Source organism: Epinephelus moara, chromosome 1 (assembly GCF_006386435.1).
Source record: "Epinephelus moara isolate mb chromosome 1, YSFRI_EMoa_1.0, whole genome shotgun sequence".
NCBI lineage: Eukaryota > Metazoa > Chordata > Actinopteri > Perciformes > Serranidae > Epinephelus > Epinephelus moara.
This window is the reverse complement of record NC_065506.1, coordinates 12,159,671-12,180,234: the sequence shown is the minus strand read 5'-3', so window position 1 is coordinate 12,180,234 and position 20,564 is coordinate 12,159,671. Positions and strand designations below refer to the sequence as shown.

Below are 20,564 nucleotides of genomic sequence, written 5' to 3'. Positions count from 1 at the left end.
TATATCAGTGTGTTCTGGGCATTTCTGTGATTTACCTACATGTCCGTTTTCACGTCTGAAAACCTGAAAAACTGTCTGTGCTGATTAAATCAAAATTCTAATGAGGGCGGACTGGCCAATGTCTTAAAATGTCACAGCTGCAGTTCTCACAACATGGGCTGCTGATCACTAAGAAAGACCCCAGCCTCTGCACTCTGACTAACAGTGTTAACGATATAGCTAGATGACTAAATTTGATTAAATGAGAACAGCGTCTGCTCACCTTGACTTACAGGTAGCCTCCTGCCCGGTCCCTCTTACTTGGCTTCATCTGACCCTGGCTTCTTGGTGTCTCAGCATTTTATGAGTCAGTCAAATGCTTTGGTCAGCATTTTCAGCCTCATAGTATTTAATAGGGTTAAAGACTGAGGGCCAAATTTCTTTCGCATGCATTCTGCACCTACAGACTTGTGTGTGACTCATCCAACAGGCACACTGGACTGAAAGTGCATTTTGTGTCTATGAGGCCCAGCCTACGTGTAAACACTGTAGTCATGGGTTTAAATTTGGGAATTATGCTTTGCTGATTCCTTGCCAAGAGTTTGATGAAAATATTGACACCACTCTAATTACCAGTTGGCAACAGCTAGCAGCCTAGTTAGCTTAGCTTAGCATAAAGACTGGAAATAGGGGAAAACAGCTAGCCTGGCTCTGTCTAAAGGCAGCCTGGTTTCACTCCCAGGGTGTCAAAAAACACTGCTTGGTCAGTGGCTCCCGACAAAACACCCTTTAGGGTCTGTATGAGACGGAATGGGCTTTCAACAAGCTCTAATGTACTACATCATTATTAGATTAGATGTTTAGAACAGACGTAGTTTAAGGAGCACGAAAGTTGGCTCAGGGCAGGTTGAAGTGGAGGTGGATGGATCCAGCAAGCACAGGACTTTGACCCAGGAGTCCAGTGTTCGTGTCCCGTGTGAAATTATGTTGAGTTATTTTGTCATGTGAGTCAATAGTCACTTGTTAGTCATTAATGAAGTAAGTAATACAGATACAATGCAGGGCTGCCCACAAGGGGGGAAAAAGGGGAAAGCTTTCATGGGCCCAGCTGACAAGGGGGGCCCATGGAGGCCAGCAAAAATCATGTTCACACAAAATATAAGAAATGATAAAAACACAGTATTAAGAACCAAAATACTAACCATTACTTATTAATACAACAAAAATAACCTTTATATTCATAATTGCTGTTGCAAAAAAACAAACAAACACACAAAGTGAGAGAGCATGCATGTGTTGATATGTGTAAAGCAAATTTTGGAAGGACCCATTCACTGGACCTTTTCAGAGGCCAAGCCAATTATTTGGACAGGCCTGATACAACGCAAAAGGCTTCTGCTAAATTACCAAAATATGACGGGTAGGGATGAGATCATATTGCTGAAGGCAACAAAGCTCGCTTATTAGAAGTTCTAAAGCTCTGTATTTTATTAAGTTATATCATTTTGTTTAATCTGTACTAATAACCAAAGTCTTACAGAAACAAGTAGTGATTTTATGGATAATTGTGGACCAGTATTTCATAGAACTTGGCTTTGCCTGGAAGCAGTAACTTCTTCCTAATTCTGCCTCCAAAAGGGAGCCGTACAGCTTTGCACTGTTACGTAACAGAAAGTTTTGGAAGAGAAACAAAAAACTTTTACTGTACTGAGTTCTACATCAAAGACGAAATAAGAGGAAAAAAGTGCAATAAAAAGAACGATACAAAAATACATCAAGTTTCTTGGGTTCATAAAAACATCTATCTTTATAGTGATTGATAACTCCAAGTGTCTTGCCTTTTCTAAAATGAATGTCATCCTTCCTTCATCTGTCACTTCCTCCTCCTGACATGTTACCTCTGCCTTTGTTTGTTCACTGTATATTTTCAGTCTAAACTCTGCAGTGACATGTAGCCAAAAATAGCGCCTGTATCATCTGCTCCTTATATAAACACACAGCAGCTGCCAACAACTATTGTGGATGAGCCCCAGAAATACCCAGAATGCAGCACAATGTGGCATTGATTCCCGAGCCCTACTGGGACCCTCAGAATTAGTTCAAAATGATTTCTAAAATTCAGATCGAGGTTAGTTACTGTATTGATATGATGACAAAACTATTTGACAGAGACTGTCAGAATATAACCAGGAACTTGTCAAGCTTCGGTTTCTTTCTTTTGGTTCTGTATTATCTTCATAGCATTGTTACTCTATAAAGTTTTAGGTGTGTTAGTGACTCCTTATCCACAGGTTTTCTTATATTTTTTCAAAGCCCAAAATCACTTTAGTCCTGGTGAAGTTTGTGAGGTTTTCTGTTTTTTGCAGTCAGTTACAGTTTTAAAAGTCAGATTTACTGCACCCCCTGTGATAAAGGAGGGTGCAGCCAATAGATCTTAACACAGAGTATGGAAACGTCTAACCTGGATCTGCACTTCTTAGGAGATTTTATTTAGAAGATGGAAGGTGACAAAATGATATACATTTAGTTGTATATTGGCAGCACTTTCAGCAGCAGGGGTGGGGTAATTTTCTACCAGAACATAAGAAAAGATGACAGGGGAGCATAATACTTATTACTGACATGCTGAGTGTCTTTTTCTAAAGAAGCATTATTGATTCCCTGCTGACAAAAATCTGTGTGAAAGACACTTCAAACCCACTGGTGTGAATCACAATGTGAAAGATGAGCCTGCTGCTTAGACGGCAAGATGCTTTAGCTGGGAGGTAAGTTGACAACATATTGATCAGAGCAACAGGTTATCTAGAGTACGAGTCATTTTTCACACATGTGCGTGCACAAATGCAAGCACATGCAGACAAGCAAAGTATCTTTCATAAAACCACCACAATTACAACCACATAAAGTGAGCTGGAGCATATCAGTCCGAGCTGTAAATGCAAGGCAGCTAGTGGACGGAGCTGGCGGTGGGCCTTGAAATGCTAGCAAATCAATTGGATATAGCTTGGGCACACACACGCACACACACACACGCACACTCCAGCCACATAAAGGAAAAAAATAAAAACAGGTTTTTATTGGATGCCCAGAAACGGTCGGTGATCAAACTCAAACAGCCAAAAGAGCCACAGTGATTTAGTGGAGCGAAAATCCATTATGGCTCCATCCAAAGGTAATGACTTCTTCAGGCCTTCCAGCTGATTCTCCAGAACAAGAGTGGGAGGGGATAAAACACACACACACACACACACACACACTGGACAAATAAGGCTTTTGTACAGAACACCGTGAGGTCCTGAAAGAGTCCACACCGACATCACCTCTCTTTAAGTCTTTTATACCTTCAATCACTCACAGTGACAGTGGCGACCGCAGCATCTCTATTTAAACTGAAGTGGCTAATGTACAGCGCCCACTGTCTGGTGACACACTGCTACCTGATAGAAAATAAGAAGAGGAATTTTTATTCACCAATTTGTGCCTTTTCTGCTCCAATTTTATGGTGGAAATGTCTTTAGTTTCATAATTTTCATCATTTCATTAATATTGAGGGGAAAGTGTCCCCTGCATCCACCACCCCCACACTCCAGAACCCCCCCCCCCCCCAATAATTCTAATAATTTAAAACAGGGCAGAAACACAGTATGCTGCAGTAAATGTTCCAGATAACATTGACCTTTATGTAAAAACTGAAAAAAAAATTGTGGTACTGGCTCAACCTGGCATTTTGCTCAGCCTTCAATATGTTTCTATTTCATGCACGATCGCAGTAATTCATAAAACTATTTGTTACCTTGAACAAGGCAGTTGAGCACAAATTACTCTGGGGGGGAAAAAGTATGAAAAATGCTTTTCAGTGTCTTGACAGAGAATGTTGAGGTACACTTCAGCAAAGCGTGTAATCTTAACATATTGTGGGAAGCAGTGAGTGAGACCACATGGCACTGTGTGAGACAGCCATGCAATGCAATTAAAAAAAAGTTCTATAGTGTCCAAGAGAACTTTGAACCTTGCCATCCAGCTTAAAATGCACTGCCACCCACTGCATTAGGTTGGTTTAGTTATAAAGAAATGAGGAAGCTACACATTGCACATCATTAGCAAGTAGCTGTGCCACCAATTAAATTGTATCTCACAAACTGTATGAAACTGACTTCATGTCATGGAGTTTGACTTCTTATTTGCAACATCTTGCATACATATATATATGTATATATACATATACATATATATATGTATATGTATATATATATATATATATATATATATATATATATATATATATATATATTAGAATAATGGATTTGTTACTTCTGTTTTCTCTGTGTCAAACCAGTTTGTTAGCACAGCTTAAATTCACATGACTTACCATGACATTACAAACACGTCTGAAAAGCCTCATTAACTATAAGACTCATCCTTGATTAGAGCCAGCTTTAGGCCAATGCAATAATTGCCACCCCCTAAATAATTACAGCGGAGAGTTCTTTACCGAGGTAAGTAACGGACTCTAATCCTGTAAAGTAGCTAATTAAATGGGGGGTAGTGGCTAATGCTACTTTACACCATGCTTACAGTATAAAATGAGACACATGCATGGTTTGAGGTGTTGGGTCACGGTGGCATGTTATTAGAACGTCTGTAGATTAAAGAGAAAAAAGTGACACGCTAGAAATTGACAGAAAAGAGCCAACAGTAATTTAAACCAGGAGAGAAAAAATGTATATCCAGGAGGAAGACAAGTTCGAATCCACACATGGAGGGACAGAGGGGTATGTGTGTTATAAGCGATAATAAGGCCAAGGACCAAAACGGCTGGGACCCCAGAAAAAATTCCAAATTTGAAAACTAATTTCCCATTATATTTGACCATGCAAGTACAGTGTTAGAGGATGTCAGTTTAGTTCATTTTGCTTTTGAAAGGCCAACAGATATTAATTGGTACCTAAGTGATTAAATTAAAAAAAAGAAATAAAAAAAAAGACATAAAATACCAGAGGCTTTTCCTTTTAGTCCAGTGCTTCTTTTTGAATCTTTTGTAATGTAAATGTGAGGTTTATTTTATTTTCTGTTGGCTTTGCTGACAGACAGCTGGCTAGCTGTGTTAATATGTGGAAACATGTCCACTGCCCTCCAGTCTCCACTGGGTTCTTGGCCACTCTGCACTGTGCACCACTTGGTTTGGGAGGGAGCTAGCTAGCGTTAGCTAGCAGCCACTCATTCAGCGATTAGCTACAGCTGGTAACACCGTCCCAATGGCAGAATGCCTTGCGGTGGAAACAGTCTCCTCGGTGAGTAAGCAGTTTCATTTTGAAACGTAAAACCCATTTAGCATTGTTTACTATGTTAGCACCAGTAGTCATGCTGACATTGCTAACAGTGGTAACATACTCAACAATGCAAAGGGGATTTAATGGTTCAAAACTGAGCCATTTACGTATTGGGTTGAGCCAGGCGGAGATGGAAGGGAGGGCACGTTTCCTTTACTAGTAGTAATGGCTCAATGAGTGGCATTGTAAATGCTAGCTAGCTCCCCCAGACTATGGTGGTGCGCAGTACAGTAAACTGACAAGTGCCACAATTATGATGACCTATAGACTGACATGTGTAAGCGGCCCGTTTAACAGTTAACCATTGACATTCCTAGTTAGAGTACATTATATGAATATACAATAAATGAAAACCGTTATTGTCTAAATTACACATGCAGTACAACATAAATGACTGACATTTTAAAACTCATATTCCTCATACTGAGGGGCAGCAGTATCTAACTCCATAGGGACTTGGCTTGGGAACCAGAGGGTTGCTGGCCCACGTCCCTGTACAGACCAAGTATGGAGCATGGACAGGTAGCTGGAGACATGCCAGTTTGCCTCCTGGGCACTGCCGAGGCACCCTTGAATAAGGCACTGAACCCCCAACTGCTCGGGGCACCTGTCCAAAGCAAACCCCTCACACTTACCTCTCAATTGCATGTAAAGGTCCTGTTTTTAAATGTGTGTGTATTTCAGGCCTGTGTGCACATGACAACAGAGTGAAAAAAATCGACTTTCCCCTTGGAGTTTTTATAAAGTGTATATTCTTCTTCTTCTACATTCTTAAATGTCTATTTTCCGATACACTTGAAGGTAACAAAATAGAGACAGTACAGTGTTTGACATTGATTGTACCTACTTACAGCAGTCGACTCGGCAACAGCTTTTACTGGAGTACGGCAACACCACATGGACAAACCACGCACAGAACTGCAGTACGCTTTAATACTAAACTAATGGTAGTCATTTGTTTAACTTAATTATGATAAGGATTACATTTCCATCTGTAGAGCATGGTTGCCTGTCATAGCATAGCCGTTTTTTTTTTGTTTGTTTATTTTCAAATTTTTTTTATCAATATATGGGTGGGGATATTTTGAGCATATTTGAAAACTGGGGGGGGATGTCCCCACCTCCAAATATATAATATAAATACTGCCTTGAGTGAAACACAGAATCTCCCACAAATCACCAAACACAAGCAAATAGCACTACTCAGCCTGCCAACTGATAAGAGCTGTAGCTGGGTGGGCAAACACTTGAGCTCGAACCACAGGACCTGTTAGAGCTGCTACCATTCGCTCCTCTCTTCTATGCTCTCTGTTCCTAGATCAGCACTACAACGGCTTTTGCCTCTTCCACGACACCAACGCCAGAGAGACAAGCAAAACCTGGAGCTGACATAAAATGAAAGCTCAGCATGCACAAAAGCCATGTTAATCCTATTGAATTCCTCAGCGTGATCGACAGCGCCGAGTCCACTAATTAATTCAGGATCCTTTCTGCGATCGCTCTACATAGCAGACGCAGTGAATGTGTGAGGTGTATGTACAGTGCATAGAACTCGTTTGCATGCACACTGCCCTTTAGTATTGATCCAGCTGTCTATATGTGTGCACGTGTATGGGTGGTTGCAAATGTATGGCCTTTAGCAGGACTCTGTGTGTAGCATACAGCAACACAACACACCACTGTCCTGCAACAGTCGACAGGATCATTAATAGTTTCTCTTTCAACAATGGAAAACCTTTATTTTTTTTCCCAAGCAAGTCCTCTTGGGGATATGACTGAAGTGCAGTGGTGGATCTGTAAACATGCAGTAAAAAGTAGGACTTCTACAGTAGCTGCAGTATGTACATTTTCTGATGAACAAAGGTTTTGAAGAGAAGATTAGCTGGGGGAATGGATTCTGCACAATGATGCAACTGGCAGAAAGGAGAAAAACAAAGCTCAGTGTCTGCCTGCCTATCTGCCTATTTGTGTAGACTTACCTTTCATACCGAATTTGGAGCGCCGGCCGTATTTGTTGATGAGAACAAAAAGGACGAGGAGGAGGACGCAAGCAAAACCCGCCAAACCCACGGCGATGGAAACCTGAGAGAAATGAAATGCTGTGTCAGACTGTGTTCACATCATAATCCTCTCCAGATTTCTGATCACCTTAAATACTGCAAATCACAGTTTAATCCACTAGATTGTGACTACTGCTTTCTCACAGATTACAGCAGTCTGGAGAAAAGTTCAACACCTGTCTCGGCTGAGATGTATTCCAGTTGACAGAATGTAATTTGAATATGATCCTCATCTACAGGCAGACTCACTCTCGGTACAGTTTTAAAGCCACTGAGAGATACTTAAAGTCACAAGCCTCACTCATCATCATCATCATCATCATTACAACCAGTTATTTCTGACATTTATGTTTGACTAATTTGGATAAGTAAAGCTTAATTACTGTAAATAATGAAAATATAGACAGCTGCTTTTTTTCCAGTTTACATAGACCAGTTTGCTTATCATCACCAATATGCTATAATGTTCTCATCTTTAATGCACTGTCAAATAATCCAATTAATACTTGTTTTTTTTTTATCAAATCAAAAAGCAAATACATGAACAAATTAAGACTTAAACTGAGCCGTCGTAATTAATTTGTTTTACTTGCTTTTCACACTGTGACAAGTTAAAATGTCTGCAAGGAAAATGGTCCATTGGCACAGCAGGCCTGTCAAGCTTTGGATTTCTTCATACATTAAAGTGGTGTGCATGGGGCTGGATTAAGAGAAATACCTTCCAACACCAAAAACACCAGAGTAAAAAGTGTAAGGAATTTATTTAACATTTAACAGTGTCTTTATAAGTTCCAATGTAAGCTGCAATCTTTAGCATGCCCTGCTAACTAGATTACTACCCACAGTAGTAGTTGGCCATTATCAGTGTTATTAATTATACCTGTGCTTTTTGCAGCCCAATCATCAAAATAAATGCTGGCATTGCACATTTCTGCAAACCACAGATTTGTCACATTTGTACGTAACAATGCAGCATGTTGAAACTTTACATTATAACAACAACAATGGTTAACTTGTGGTTATGTTTATCTGTAAAAACCAATTGGTTATGGTTAAGCAGCAACCTCCAGGGCTGAAAAATGGAGCCAACATAGAAGTGCCAAAAACTGCAGTTCCTTGATTGGCCACTTGAGGCTGGCTACAAAAAGCCAGTCAATTCTCATAGACACCCATTTATGTCAGCTGTACGGGGGGTGAATTTTTTTTATAACTCAGCTGTTAACATTTTATCAAGGCTTAAAGTTATGCATAATTAAGGGTGGGCTGCTTTAAGTGACAGGCTGTCTGCTGGTAGTGTCCTTGGGTTCTCAGTCCAGTCTCTGCTCCAGCCTCTCACTCACTACTGTTGTTTGAAATGCAGGACATGAGGCTTCAAAACAGTAGTCAACAAACAATGAGTGACATCAGAGTAGCTACATCCATTGTTTCTACAGTCTATGGGTATAGTCAGGAGAAGATCAGGTTTTGGCTTAAAGTACCTGGAAGCCTGTCTCGAAAAACATCACAATGTGTTGCAAAAAAACACCCCACACAGGTTTGGTTGCACAAACACCGCTGGAGACAACGCAATGTCTCAACTGGGCTTGTGTTTTTGTTGGTCTTGGACCAACCTGGTCAAAATACATGAAGTGACCATGCCTCTTAACACCACCTTACATAGTGGTGGCATGTAATGTGTTAATATTATGTGGGGGCACCACAGGATAATGCCAGTGGAAAGTCAATTAGGATCCTTCATCGTGTTGGACATGCAAATTTCCTGGATCAATGACGTCACGCATTTGGGGGTGGTTAATGTTATGACCCCATAGGTAGCATGAAGAGCGAGCCACCACCGCGTAATTTAAGACATAATGTGCCACCACCACATATTGTGGTACTAAGAGATTGTGTTCATATCATGTATTTATGTGATACTCATGGTCTGCAGCTTGGCCACCATCCCCTTGTAGTCACATCTTCCACTTTCCCTTCTGCCTCCACATGACAAAGGCAGTTCATATACAGGCATTCTCAGAACCCATCGGCTGTATTCGGCATCTGACTTCCGGCAGACGGCGATACAGCCTCTGGGGGCAGACCCCCTGATTTTTTGGCATTCCGGTTTGATTTGGGCGGAGGAGGCGAATTTCCGTTTCCGACTTCCATTTATATTTAAGTGAATATGCAGAACCACTGCGATGGATTCAGAGTTTGCAGTGACGCCAATTATGTTCCGCCTCGTTAGTTCACCGCACAGACTGTTTAACCTGGCAACAACTGAAGCTGGCTCAAACGTGATTGGTCAATATCACGCGGACTACAAACAACCTACAACCGGAAACCAGGGCTCTTCCACTCTTCTTCTGGAGGCAAGATCTCCGGGGTTTGCCTACAGACTCTACATTCACTGAATGGAGAGTCTGTATATGGAGACTAATATACAGGTAATCAGAACTACATGTTTTCGGAGACACTGATATGATAACATGACACGTACATGTAACATGTCAGAGGTTTGCAGATATATACTATGGCAACATTTTCTCCTAGCAACTGGGCTGCTTTTCCTGGAGAAATGTAAAAATGTCTACAATCTAAAAAGCTCATTAACCATGGTAGTGTTAGCATCTCGTTCGATCTACTGCACTTCAGTGGAATAACTCACCAGCGCTGGTTTAAAAAAACTATACAGAATCCCCGACATTACATAACATTTAAGCAGCACACACTGCATTTTTACCATCATCAACATCGTTAATAGCCGAGCATACAACACTGAAAAATGACTGTTGCATTGTTTTGTGTATTGTAGTCTTTGTGCCTCAAAGCTGCATGTCAACAGTAAAAACCCCTACAAGGGTCCTTTGACAAAAAAAAACACAAAAAAGATTTGTGTTGAAACATAGAGCAGCTCTCTGTTGAGACCAGGGGCAACATCTTTAGCAGCTGTTTCATCAACATCATTACGCAGAAAACTCACCCCAAACGTATCTTCATCTGGTGGGCCTGAATCTCCCTCTGATGGCGTCGGAGTAGCTGCAACACAAAAACACAAAACACACATCAGTGGCTGAGAAGAAACCTTTAATGGCTGTGCTTTACTCCCACACTTATTTACAGTAAATATGTAGTAGACTGACTTTCACACTTTGTGTGGTTCTTTATTGCAGTGTATTCTTATGCACAGTGGATGCACAGGAATAAGCAGCTTCTTTTCAGTCCATGGTTTAATCCTCTGTGTGAACCTGTTTATGCACCTATTATCACATTAAATAAGTGTGTAAGTAACACTTACATGGGTTAATGCACAGCCTAACAGGCTAGAATAAGACGACCCAGTGTGCTCTCTAGTGTATATAATTGAGAGCATATTTTCAGTATCTCCACAAAGCCAAATGGCTTTATAAATGCTTTGTGATAGATCTAATTGCTAGTTGAAAACATTCTTCTTTGCTCTCCTCATTTGTATGTCTTTCATTTCATTTAAACTCTTGAAAATAAGAGCACTTGCCCCTCATGTTTTTTGGAGTATTGAATAAATGTTAAATCTCTGGATGCAGACTGAAACTGTCCTCCCTTTAGGAACTGGATTGATGTAAACAGGGAGAACCTTGCCACTGCTCTGCACAATGAAAGCTTGAGACAATGTTAGAAAATGAAGAACACATTTGTGTATGTAGAGGCTGGTAAAAGGCTTTCAGTTAGAAGTGTGCACAGCCTTATTAAATGCACACCTAAGTCTGACACCTGTCACAAGGTTCCTGACAAAGCCTGAAGTCTGCTGTGCCAATTCAATCCCTAGAAAAAATGTTGACATTGAATGTTTCTCCAGACCACAGATGTGATATATTTGCATTCAGGATATTATGTAGCAGATACATTGAAACTTAACCCCCCCCCCGACACCCCAATTTAGTGCCTTAAAGCCACTGGGAACACTGCAAAGACTAAATCACAACAGTTCTGTAGTATGTTGGTCTTGAATAGTGGTCTGCAGCTTGGCAGGTGTCTCGCCCAGGTGACGCGCGATTCATCATCCCCTCAATCTCCTGATGATAAAGTCAGCTCATATATTACGTAACTTTACAAACGTTGATATAATACATAGAAAATGTACAAATGTAACGTATTGGTGGTTTGCAGTAACATACAATAGCAACATTTTCTTCTGCCAGCTGGGCTGGTTATTCAGAGTTTTAACCAGACCCAAGCTTCTTATGGTAATGACAGAAAAGACGTGAATTTTTTCTAGCACAAATGCATGCTTGTGCTTGTACATAGAAAAGGACACAGAATAATTAAAACAAGCTGTTTTAGAATTATACATGATTATACAGGCAGAAAACAGAAAAGAAGCTCATACAGCCAAGAGCACCAAATGTCAAATTAGGTGAAATTAAATCAGCTGGAAAACTGCACGACACCAACTCAAACTTGACACCTTCATTTAAAAAAATCTGACCCAAGTTCTCAGACATGACTGGATGCTGGACTCAAGACAGGTTGTGGAACCCTAGTAGTCATATTAATGTCTCAAAATGATCCTGAAATTAATCTCTTGGTGTTAAATTGCTACATGACACGCCTCTACAAATGAGAGTTTTGGCAAACAGCGGAGGTCTTGGGAGGGGAAGGAGAAGAGGACAGAGACAGAGCCATGAAACGAAATGAACTGGTGTCAGGGAAACTCCAGTCTGAGGCCTCCAGCCAGGACATCAGAGAGTAATTGTGGGCAAATTAATGGCCACATGGTAGACTGGCTGCCACTGGCTCAGACACACACAGTACACTAAAGTGCATTGCTCAGTGTGTGAGTGTGTGTGCCCTGACTACCATCGCTCTGTCCCTCCTTCCCTGCCCACATCCCTCTCTCCTCTCCTCCCACTGCCCTCCTCTCTCCTCAGCAGCGTTAGTATCAGTCAGCCTGTCAGTCTCCCTTCCACAGCTGAACTCCCTCACACACCGCTGCTATAATGTTTCACACTCTCATCACCTAAACACCTCTCCCTCACCTGCCTCACTCCCAGAAGCTGTGCGAGCGTGCGTGCATGTGTGGCGGCACAAAGTCGTTGCTGCCTAATGCAGCTCGCCACACAGTCAGCGGCGTCCATCCGTCTCCATTCCAGGCCATGCTGCAGCTTTATAATCCATGGCTGATTAGAAAGAATGGCCTCATATGGAGATGGAAGAAGACTCTGATGAAGGTCAGAGATCAGACCGGCCCACTTAGTTTAAGCCATCAACAGTGAGGCTGCCACAACAGCCTGGGGCCAAACCACACATCACACACAGGAGATTTACGATTCAGTGTGAGAGATGGCCAAAGCATCGTTCCAGCAATATGACTGCACTTACCGCTTCACAAACATTCACACATTACCAGCTAACGGGGTGGGAAACTAGCTTGTTTACATCGCGGCTGGTTAGTTAAGGGTTGGAGAGGAAGCGTAATGCCCGCTGAGTTGCTGTATACAACTCCCTTTAAAGAGAATGACTAAAACCTGGGGTGCCCTTAAAGTCAAACGGCTGTTGCATGTCTGTCTCTCCACATGTTGAGACAGTGTGCATGGAGTTGATTACCAGAGTTTAAAGGGTGATTCCTCTTTTAAACCTTTACAAAACCAAAAACAATCTAAAGTTTAAGGAGCTCTTTGCAAAATTCAGGGCAAATGGACACGGTTCTTAACATGGAGATGCCTGAACAATAGCAGCTAACAGTGCTCACTTCTGGTAAACACTCAACAGTGTTAACCAAGGGGGAACAGGAAGGTGAGCGCTACGCCTTCACAATGACGCCATCCAGTTATCAGCAGTAACCAACATATGAACGCAATGTCAAGGGTCGGCAAAGAGCTAACTTGTCTCTTTCTCTTTATTAGATTTACCGAATTTTCACTCTACTTAATCCTGGACACAGGAAGGTTGCTGCTGTAGTACTCCTTAATGACAAGAGCTGGAATAACACAGTCTGTAAATGGCCATTTTGCCACTGTTGCAAGGGATTTCTACTGCAGGGGCATAGCCATCAGCATGGATATATATGGCTGCTAATGATGTAGCGCAAGACGCACTGACCTATGATTTGCCCAGGCCAAGTGAGTGTCTGCAATGAAGAAACAGTTGGAAGTCCAACATCAGTGTTGTTGTAGTTGTTGTTGCAAAATAAGTTATCTTGAAACATTCAAGCTTAGCTAATACTATTTGCTTAATAGCTACAAAATCTGGCAAAGTTGATAGTTGCATGCTACAAAGAGAAGTCTGACCACCCATTGCTTAAAAAAATAAGAATTTTGAGTGGTAAATCTGCCCCCGTTATCAACAGGTGAAACAGTAAGTAAGGGGAGCAGGGCTTAGTGAACCAGCAGAAAGAACCAGCAGAGGTAGACTGTGGCTATACAGGTTACCTTACTGTGAGAGTGTATGGAAACGTACAAGGGTAAAGCAGGGCATCACTGAAGCATCAAATCCCCCATAAAAACGGCAAAGAAGTGTCTGGTGAATTTAGGAAACCACAAGCCACTGAGCTGAATGCTGTCCTCCTTTAGAGACCTCAAACAACCTGAAAAGGGCAGGTTTTTGGACTCTGATGTTGGCAGTTCAAATCTTGAGACTGTCTGGGGAGATCAGAGTCACCTACCAGATCACTAGCTTGAGATGCCTTGAGTAAGGCATCTGAATGAATATAGCATTCAGTCCGAATGCTATGTTTTGCAAAGCCTTCCTGGAGATTAATAATACTATCAGGGTCTAGAAATTGAGCAGCAGTGCTTAACAGCTTTTTATGAGTTGCAACACAAAGTGAACAAATTTCTCCATGGTTACTATCTTAACAGTGATATTCCAACAATAAGTGATGTGTTTGCGTGTGCATACTGACACCAAACAAACAAGTAGTTGAAAAAAAAATACAAATAATAATAAAAAATAATAGCAGGGTTGAATTTCAAAATAGAAACACTCACCTAGTTCCTCTATGTCTGCAAAAGAGAAGACAGAGAAAGTCATGCTATGTCGATAAACTGACACATGGTATTAACCTTGGAATATTGACCATGGGGAGAAATTTGCCAGTCTTTGTGGGTTTATTCCCCCTCCCTGTGAACTCAGGATGAACTGCAAGTGAACAATCTACCTGACTGAACTGTGGATGAACCCTGGCTGTGATCCAGCCAGCAGGGATCAGCTCCACAACCTGCACCCTGCGAAGGGAGATTTTAATAAAAACTAAAAGCTCCCAATAGTTCTTCCACCTGGGATGGAACCTATAATTCATACAACAGGTAGTTTAAACAAGAAATTCAACTAGTCGAAGACTTGTTCCAATCGTGAGGCTCATTCCCCAAAAAGTGGGCCATGTTAGCTCTTGTGGGAATCGGGGAGTTACTTGGCAGTATTTCTTCTTTTCTCCTGTGCTTTTATTTTTATTTAAACCCAGAAGAATGACGGCGATGTTTAGGCAGTAAAAATGTCTTAATAACCCTCGTATAAATGATGTTTTACCCATGAGTATAATCGCTATTGTGATTATGGGGACATCACCGCTGCAAGCTGCCAACAGTGCATCACTCATCAACCACAAGTGCAGTGACTAATAGCCACCAAGCAGAAACAACCCACTCACCTTCATCAATACCTGGGTCCATAAGGAAGTGACCATACACTGTCTTGGAGACTGTTCCCAGAGGGTTGCTGGCCTCCAGAGTGTAGTTCCCGTTGTTGATGTGTGTTGGGTTCTGGAAGGTCAGACAGCCTTCCAGATAGTCCTGGTAGAAGTCCATCTCAGTTCGAATGTAATCATTCTGGACAATCTCCTTTTGCTTGTAGAACCAACGCAGCTTGGGATGGGGGTAACCCCGAACTGTAAACTCGATGCAGGTATCGTGGCGCTGCTCAGGTTCAGCCAGCCTCAGGATGACTGGAGGAACTGCGGTGAAGAAGAAAAGAAACCGTGTCATTTAAATGATATAAACATTTTAGTCATACTGACACTCGATCCATAGCATCAGGGAAAGCAGAATGAGCAGTTCCTGGATCACATAAAAGTTAGTTTCCCCTCTTGAAACCCTCATCAGTCTGTCTGATTTTTAGTTATAATGTAGCTTGAAGTATTACAAAGACCTTTAGAAGAAAGTTCCGCAACCCTTGGGCTGATGAAAACCTGCCCTACTTCTTTGAAGAACCTCAAAAGAAATGCTTCAGCAGACTAAACACAAAGCTGTTTTGATTTGTTCTGGGAAGCATGACATTTAGGAGGTAGGTTTCTAGCTTGGGAGTGGCAATGAGCCTTTTACTGTGTGTTACATATTGCAGCAGTGCATAGGACAGTAAGGAAAACAAACAGAGAGAGGGACTCCTTTTGCTTGAAATAGAAAGAGGAATCTCCTCTCTAAAAACAAGCACATAGCTTCTCTCTCCTGACGTTCAGCAACACACCTCTGGATCCACAACGCCGCCAAGCTGAGAGGCAATTTATCACTTTAATACCATCAGATACATTTCATAAACAATTCATCCACTGATTTGTCTTTGCAATGAGTCACTCATGCAGCTACATCATCAAAAGGAAATATTTGGCAGATGGTATTACCTGGCAGTCTCTCTATGTGTCTGTTCTACATACTAGACACCCCACCTCCCTACCCACACCCCACCCTACCCCCAAACCTATCCACCCACCTCCACCACTTACACATATACTCATTATACCCCATTGTTTTGTCTTTTGCTGGGCCTCAATGAAAGCTGCAATTTCTATAGGCTTGTGTGAGCAATCCTATTTACATTTGCTGTATCATGGTAGACTCTGTGTGTGTTTATGTTGTCATTCAGACAACGCTGCAGCTGCCCCAGAGAATCTCCACCTGCGGTTTCATGCTATGTACTTGTACATGTTATCAGCCTACAGTTTAATTAGAAATAGGGCCAGGGTTAGTTAAAGTGTTTGTTAATTAAAAATACCAAATATTTGATTCTCACAAGCACCACATAGGGGATCTGGATGGCCAGATTAACCTGTTTCAAGGACCCAGGGCAAAAGTTTTGTTTTTCAGCCCCTATTGCCTCCCCCATACCTATGATCCTTTGTGTATTGTGTATGTACCCTCTAAGCCTCCAAGTTCCCATTACTGTTAGAACAGTACACAAGGCAGACTGTATGGCAGCTCCATTGTTTGCCCAGATATCCAGTGAGTAATAGGACTTGGATTGGGTTTTCTGTGTGGGGAAAACACATTTACACCAACATGGCAACATGCTCATGATGACAATGTTTTTTTTTTCTTTTATAGATGTTTTTTTTTTTTTTTTGCTTTTTTTCATGCTCTATTGAGAGACAGACATAGATATGACAAGGGAGAGAGAGGATGGAGGGGCCTGGACCAGACTTGAACCCGTGCCGCTTCAGTACGGACTCAGCTTAATGGTACACGCTCTACGCAGGGAAATACCTGGGCGTCCCCCATAATACCAATATTCCCATGCTTATGTTTAGGAGGTGTGATGTTTGCCATGTTTTCCATCTTTGTTTAGCATGTTATGCAGAACATGAAGTACAGCTGAGGCTGATGTAAATACAGGTATTTGGTCCAAAATTTGAGATCGTTACAATTCATTTTGAGAAGGACATGAATGTCTGAAGCTAATTTCAAGGCACTACATCTAATATTTGTTGAGGCTTTTCACTTAGAACCTCATAGTGGCACTGTATGAAAAGTCAGGAGATCCCCAAAGTCAGTAGGATTTATCCTCAATGTCTTCGCAAAGTTTGGGGCCAACGCATCTGGAAGATGTTGAGATATTTTGGTGGATAAAAAATTTGACCTGCTGGCGGCACCAAAGGAAAGGTCAGTGAACCTTCAAAGTCATTAGGATTTATCCTCTGATGACCATGAATATCTGTTCAAAGTTCGATGACAATCCCTGTAATAGTTGTAGAGATATTTCAGTCTGGACCAAAGTGGTGAACGACCATCACTGTGATGCTTTTAGAATGGCTAAAAAGGTTGTCTCCAAGACAAGGCCAACATAAGGTTATAACACAGATTCTGTGATAGCTGATATTGTCCTTTTGCAGTGCAAAGTGGTAACCAATTTGCACTTACTTTAATAACATACAACCTATTGACACTCAATGAAAATGGGCAGTTGCCCACTTGGACCATTTTGATCAGATGGTAATCCAGCTTGGGTGTTTTGTTTTGTTTGTTGTTTGTTTGTTTTTGTAAGAGCTAATAAGCTTCATCAAAACTGCTTGTTTGATGGTTGAAAAGCTCATTAACCCCCCACCGCCCACACCTTCTGGACTAAGGAATTTAAAATCTCTCTCAAGCTCCCTCTCGTTTCATTCTTAACACAACTATTTCTGTCATTTTGTGATATGAACAACCAAGCACAACACTATCAATGCCTTCCAGGACAGACTGTCAGAAAATGTAAGCCGTGATCCCAATTTTTAAACACCTTCTAGTGTGGCCGTTCAGAACAGGTAGAAACACTTCTGTACTTTGACGTAGTCAGACAACATGGTGTACAAACTAGTTCTTTTCAAGCATAGCCCATCATTACTAGTAGTGATAGACTGTGATTGATTAATATATGAACGATTGTCAGATAGACTGATAATAAAAGTAACTGCCCTGGTCATTATGACTGTCATTGACTGTCTACCAATGGATTGCTTGTGTTTTCAAACCAAATAATCATCCGGTAAAAAAAAAGATGAATAAAGTGTTTCTTGGTGTTTGAAAGCTGTCATTTCATAAATTGCTTTGGTGATATTGTTCCTGCTAGACAATAGTGACAATAAAGTCATTCAATTGCACTAAAGGCTAAGGCATGTGTGTGTGTGTGTGTGTGTGTGTGTGTGTGTGTGTGTGTGTGTGAACGTGCTGGTGTGGGGGCGTGTGCAGAGCTGTGATTTTGTGCGCAGGAAGAAAGAGACAAGATAGTGCAGAGAGAAAAGAAAGAGAGAGGAGGGAGGAAGATGGGCATGAAGTGAGGGCGGCGTATAGCTGTGCAGCCTAAAGAGAGAAAAAGAGAGAGGAAAAAAAACATGAAATTCTCGTTGATGGACAGTTAGCGACCGATCCATTTTCCCCTCAGCATGGCTGTCACTTCCGTCTCAGTCAATACAATACAAGTCATTACTGTGCTCCATACTGGTCGGTAACAACATGGTGTCCTCGTGGCGCTCATATAGATGACAAGCTTTGATAACTACATGCCTTTGATCAGTGAGAACACTAAATGCAAGCCTAGTTGAGCAATGTTATCTAGTGGTAACACTGGTGGCATATTTCAAATGCCATGTTCCAGCCAGATAGGACATCATGGCTGATGATGACAGGGGAGTTTAACTGGATAGATATTCCCTCTGGGGTAAACCACATAGTGATTGAGATTTTAACCTGTAAGAAGCAGCAAAGTGATATTATGTAGAGTCTCTCGAGGGATGGAATCACTTCATTCCCACATTAGTTACTTATATTAGAGGTGATGCTTTGCTCTAACTGTAGAGCTACTCAGGGAGCATAACAACTAACCCAAGCGTTAGTTAGTGCCTTGTTCTCGATAGAGAGCAACACCTGCCTATACAGTAGGACTAAAGGAAAAACACGGTAAGTTATGTGAGTCCACAATGCTGTAGAGCTACCATTGTTGCAGACAGCAGCAGAACAATGGGTCTGCAGAATTTGCATTGTGGTTAATTACAGTTTCGCTAAAGTAGGGAACTCATCTTTGAATGCAGAGAATGTTACTTGACGGCTGGTAATTTCGCTGTCAATCAGATTACTCCCTAATCAGAGCAGCAGTTTAAGCTATTTTATGACATTTCCAGAGACAATAGGCTGCACAGGGGAGGAAATGTAATTACCATCGGAGCATGTGGTGAAAAATTAATAAGTTAATTTGCAGCACCAGCAGAGAGTGTCAACAGAAAAAAAAATGCCTGGAGATGTACATCCATAGAGTGTCTGTCCGTGAGGAGGAAGCCCTGAAGACTAGATGTTGCAAAGTCAATCTGTCATTCTAGCACGGTCCTTAGCAGCTCTGCTCCAGTAGGGAGTGTTTGAATTGGTGACAAATCTCCCCTGTCCTGTAGCGTGATGCATTGCAAACAGCCACAATAGATTGTGCTCTACAACAGCAAGCTTGCTACAAAGAGAAAAATGTCAGGCACCTTTGATAAATATTGGCTTTGAATACAGTCCGTCCCAAATCTGCCCAGGGGCAATCCACAGGGTGAACTTATGTAAGAGCTGACATGTATAGTGTAATTCGTGGTCTGGATATTAGAGGAACATTCTGATGGTTACCAAATCATTGCTTTATCATTGCTGAGGGTGGTTTTTTTTTTCCTTTTCTCTTCCCGCTCAGATCAAGGCTGAGCTTTCATGTGGGCTGGAGGGTATATTCTTGCTAATTGGCTACATCAATTTCATTTGGTTTGTAACTGTGTAACACCTCATTGCATTCTAAATGTACCTGCATAATTTGGCTGTTCTGCTTGATAAAGGTGTTTTTTTTCCCTGCTGTAAATTATTCTCTTAGACTGTCAGTGTCATTAATACAAGATATATTTCAGTCCCCAACACAAGTCCATCAAAGCTGCCATGAAACACATCTCATGCAGAAGAAAACTAGTGGTCTTGCCTCCGAGCATTCGTACTGTACCAGCTGCATTCTAAAAAAAAGGATTTTATTTTCCTTTCTTACAGTATTAGTCTTTGCTGTCTGCCACATTTTGTCTAGCTAAACTAAAACATAACCATTTCTGTTGTGACCTACATGTTATAGAACTTTGGGAACATGACAGAGAACCCAAATACATCAACTAATAATATCTCCATATAATGTCTATTCACAGTTGATATAATAATCCTAATAGCATAATGCAACATGTTGTTATTGATTTAAGATAATTTAAGGTGATTCAACAAAACTGAGGCAACACAGTCACTATGTCCCTTCCTTTCTATTCATTGAGTATGAGCTGTTCATCAAAACAGCTGCAAATCTGCACAGACAGCTCTGTCTCTTTCAAAATCTGTATATATACTTATGTGATTTGAAAAGAAAAACATTTTGGAGGAAATGTGATTACTCTCTGGATTACATGTAAGTACGGTTGGTTTATGGTTGACTGTACAAAGAACAGGACACTGTAGACCACAATTTGAGTCCTACGTCCCATGTGTTGTTAAATTTAGGTTAC

At 41.4% G+C, this 20,564-nt stretch overlaps 2 protein-coding genes across 6 annotated transcripts in view; one reads left to right on the top strand and one right to left on the bottom strand.

Annotated features, from left to right (window-relative positions):
• The window catches only part of ntrk3b (neurotrophic tyrosine kinase, receptor, type 3b), a 256,863-nt gene that overhangs the window by 105,648 nt on the left and 130,651 nt on the right, over positions 1–20,564 (bottom strand). For 2 of the 5 annotated variants that reach the window (XM_050048751.1, XM_050048777.1), the window contains exons 8-11: positions 14,973–15,275; positions 14,314–14,328; positions 10,332–10,387; positions 7,289–7,391 (exon numbers count right to left, since the gene is read on the bottom strand). In XM_050048751.1, the coding sequence (XP_049904708.1) occupies positions 7,289–7,391; positions 10,332–10,387; positions 14,314–14,328; positions 14,973–15,275 (477 nt within the window). The remainder of the gene's footprint in view (positions 1–7,288; positions 7,392–10,331; positions 10,388–14,313; positions 14,329–14,972; positions 15,276–20,564) is intronic. The other 3 variants (XM_050048768.1, XM_050048786.1, XM_050048759.1) reach the window with 2 other exon arrangements.
• The window catches only part of LOC126393013 (uncharacterized), a 299,507-nt gene continuing 280,820 nt past the window's right edge, over positions 1,878–20,564 (top strand). Inside the window, exon 1 of the mRNA XM_050048841.1 lies at positions 1,878–1,887. The gene's annotated coding sequence lies outside the window, so the exon portion shown is untranslated. The remainder of the gene's footprint in view (positions 1,888–20,564) is intronic.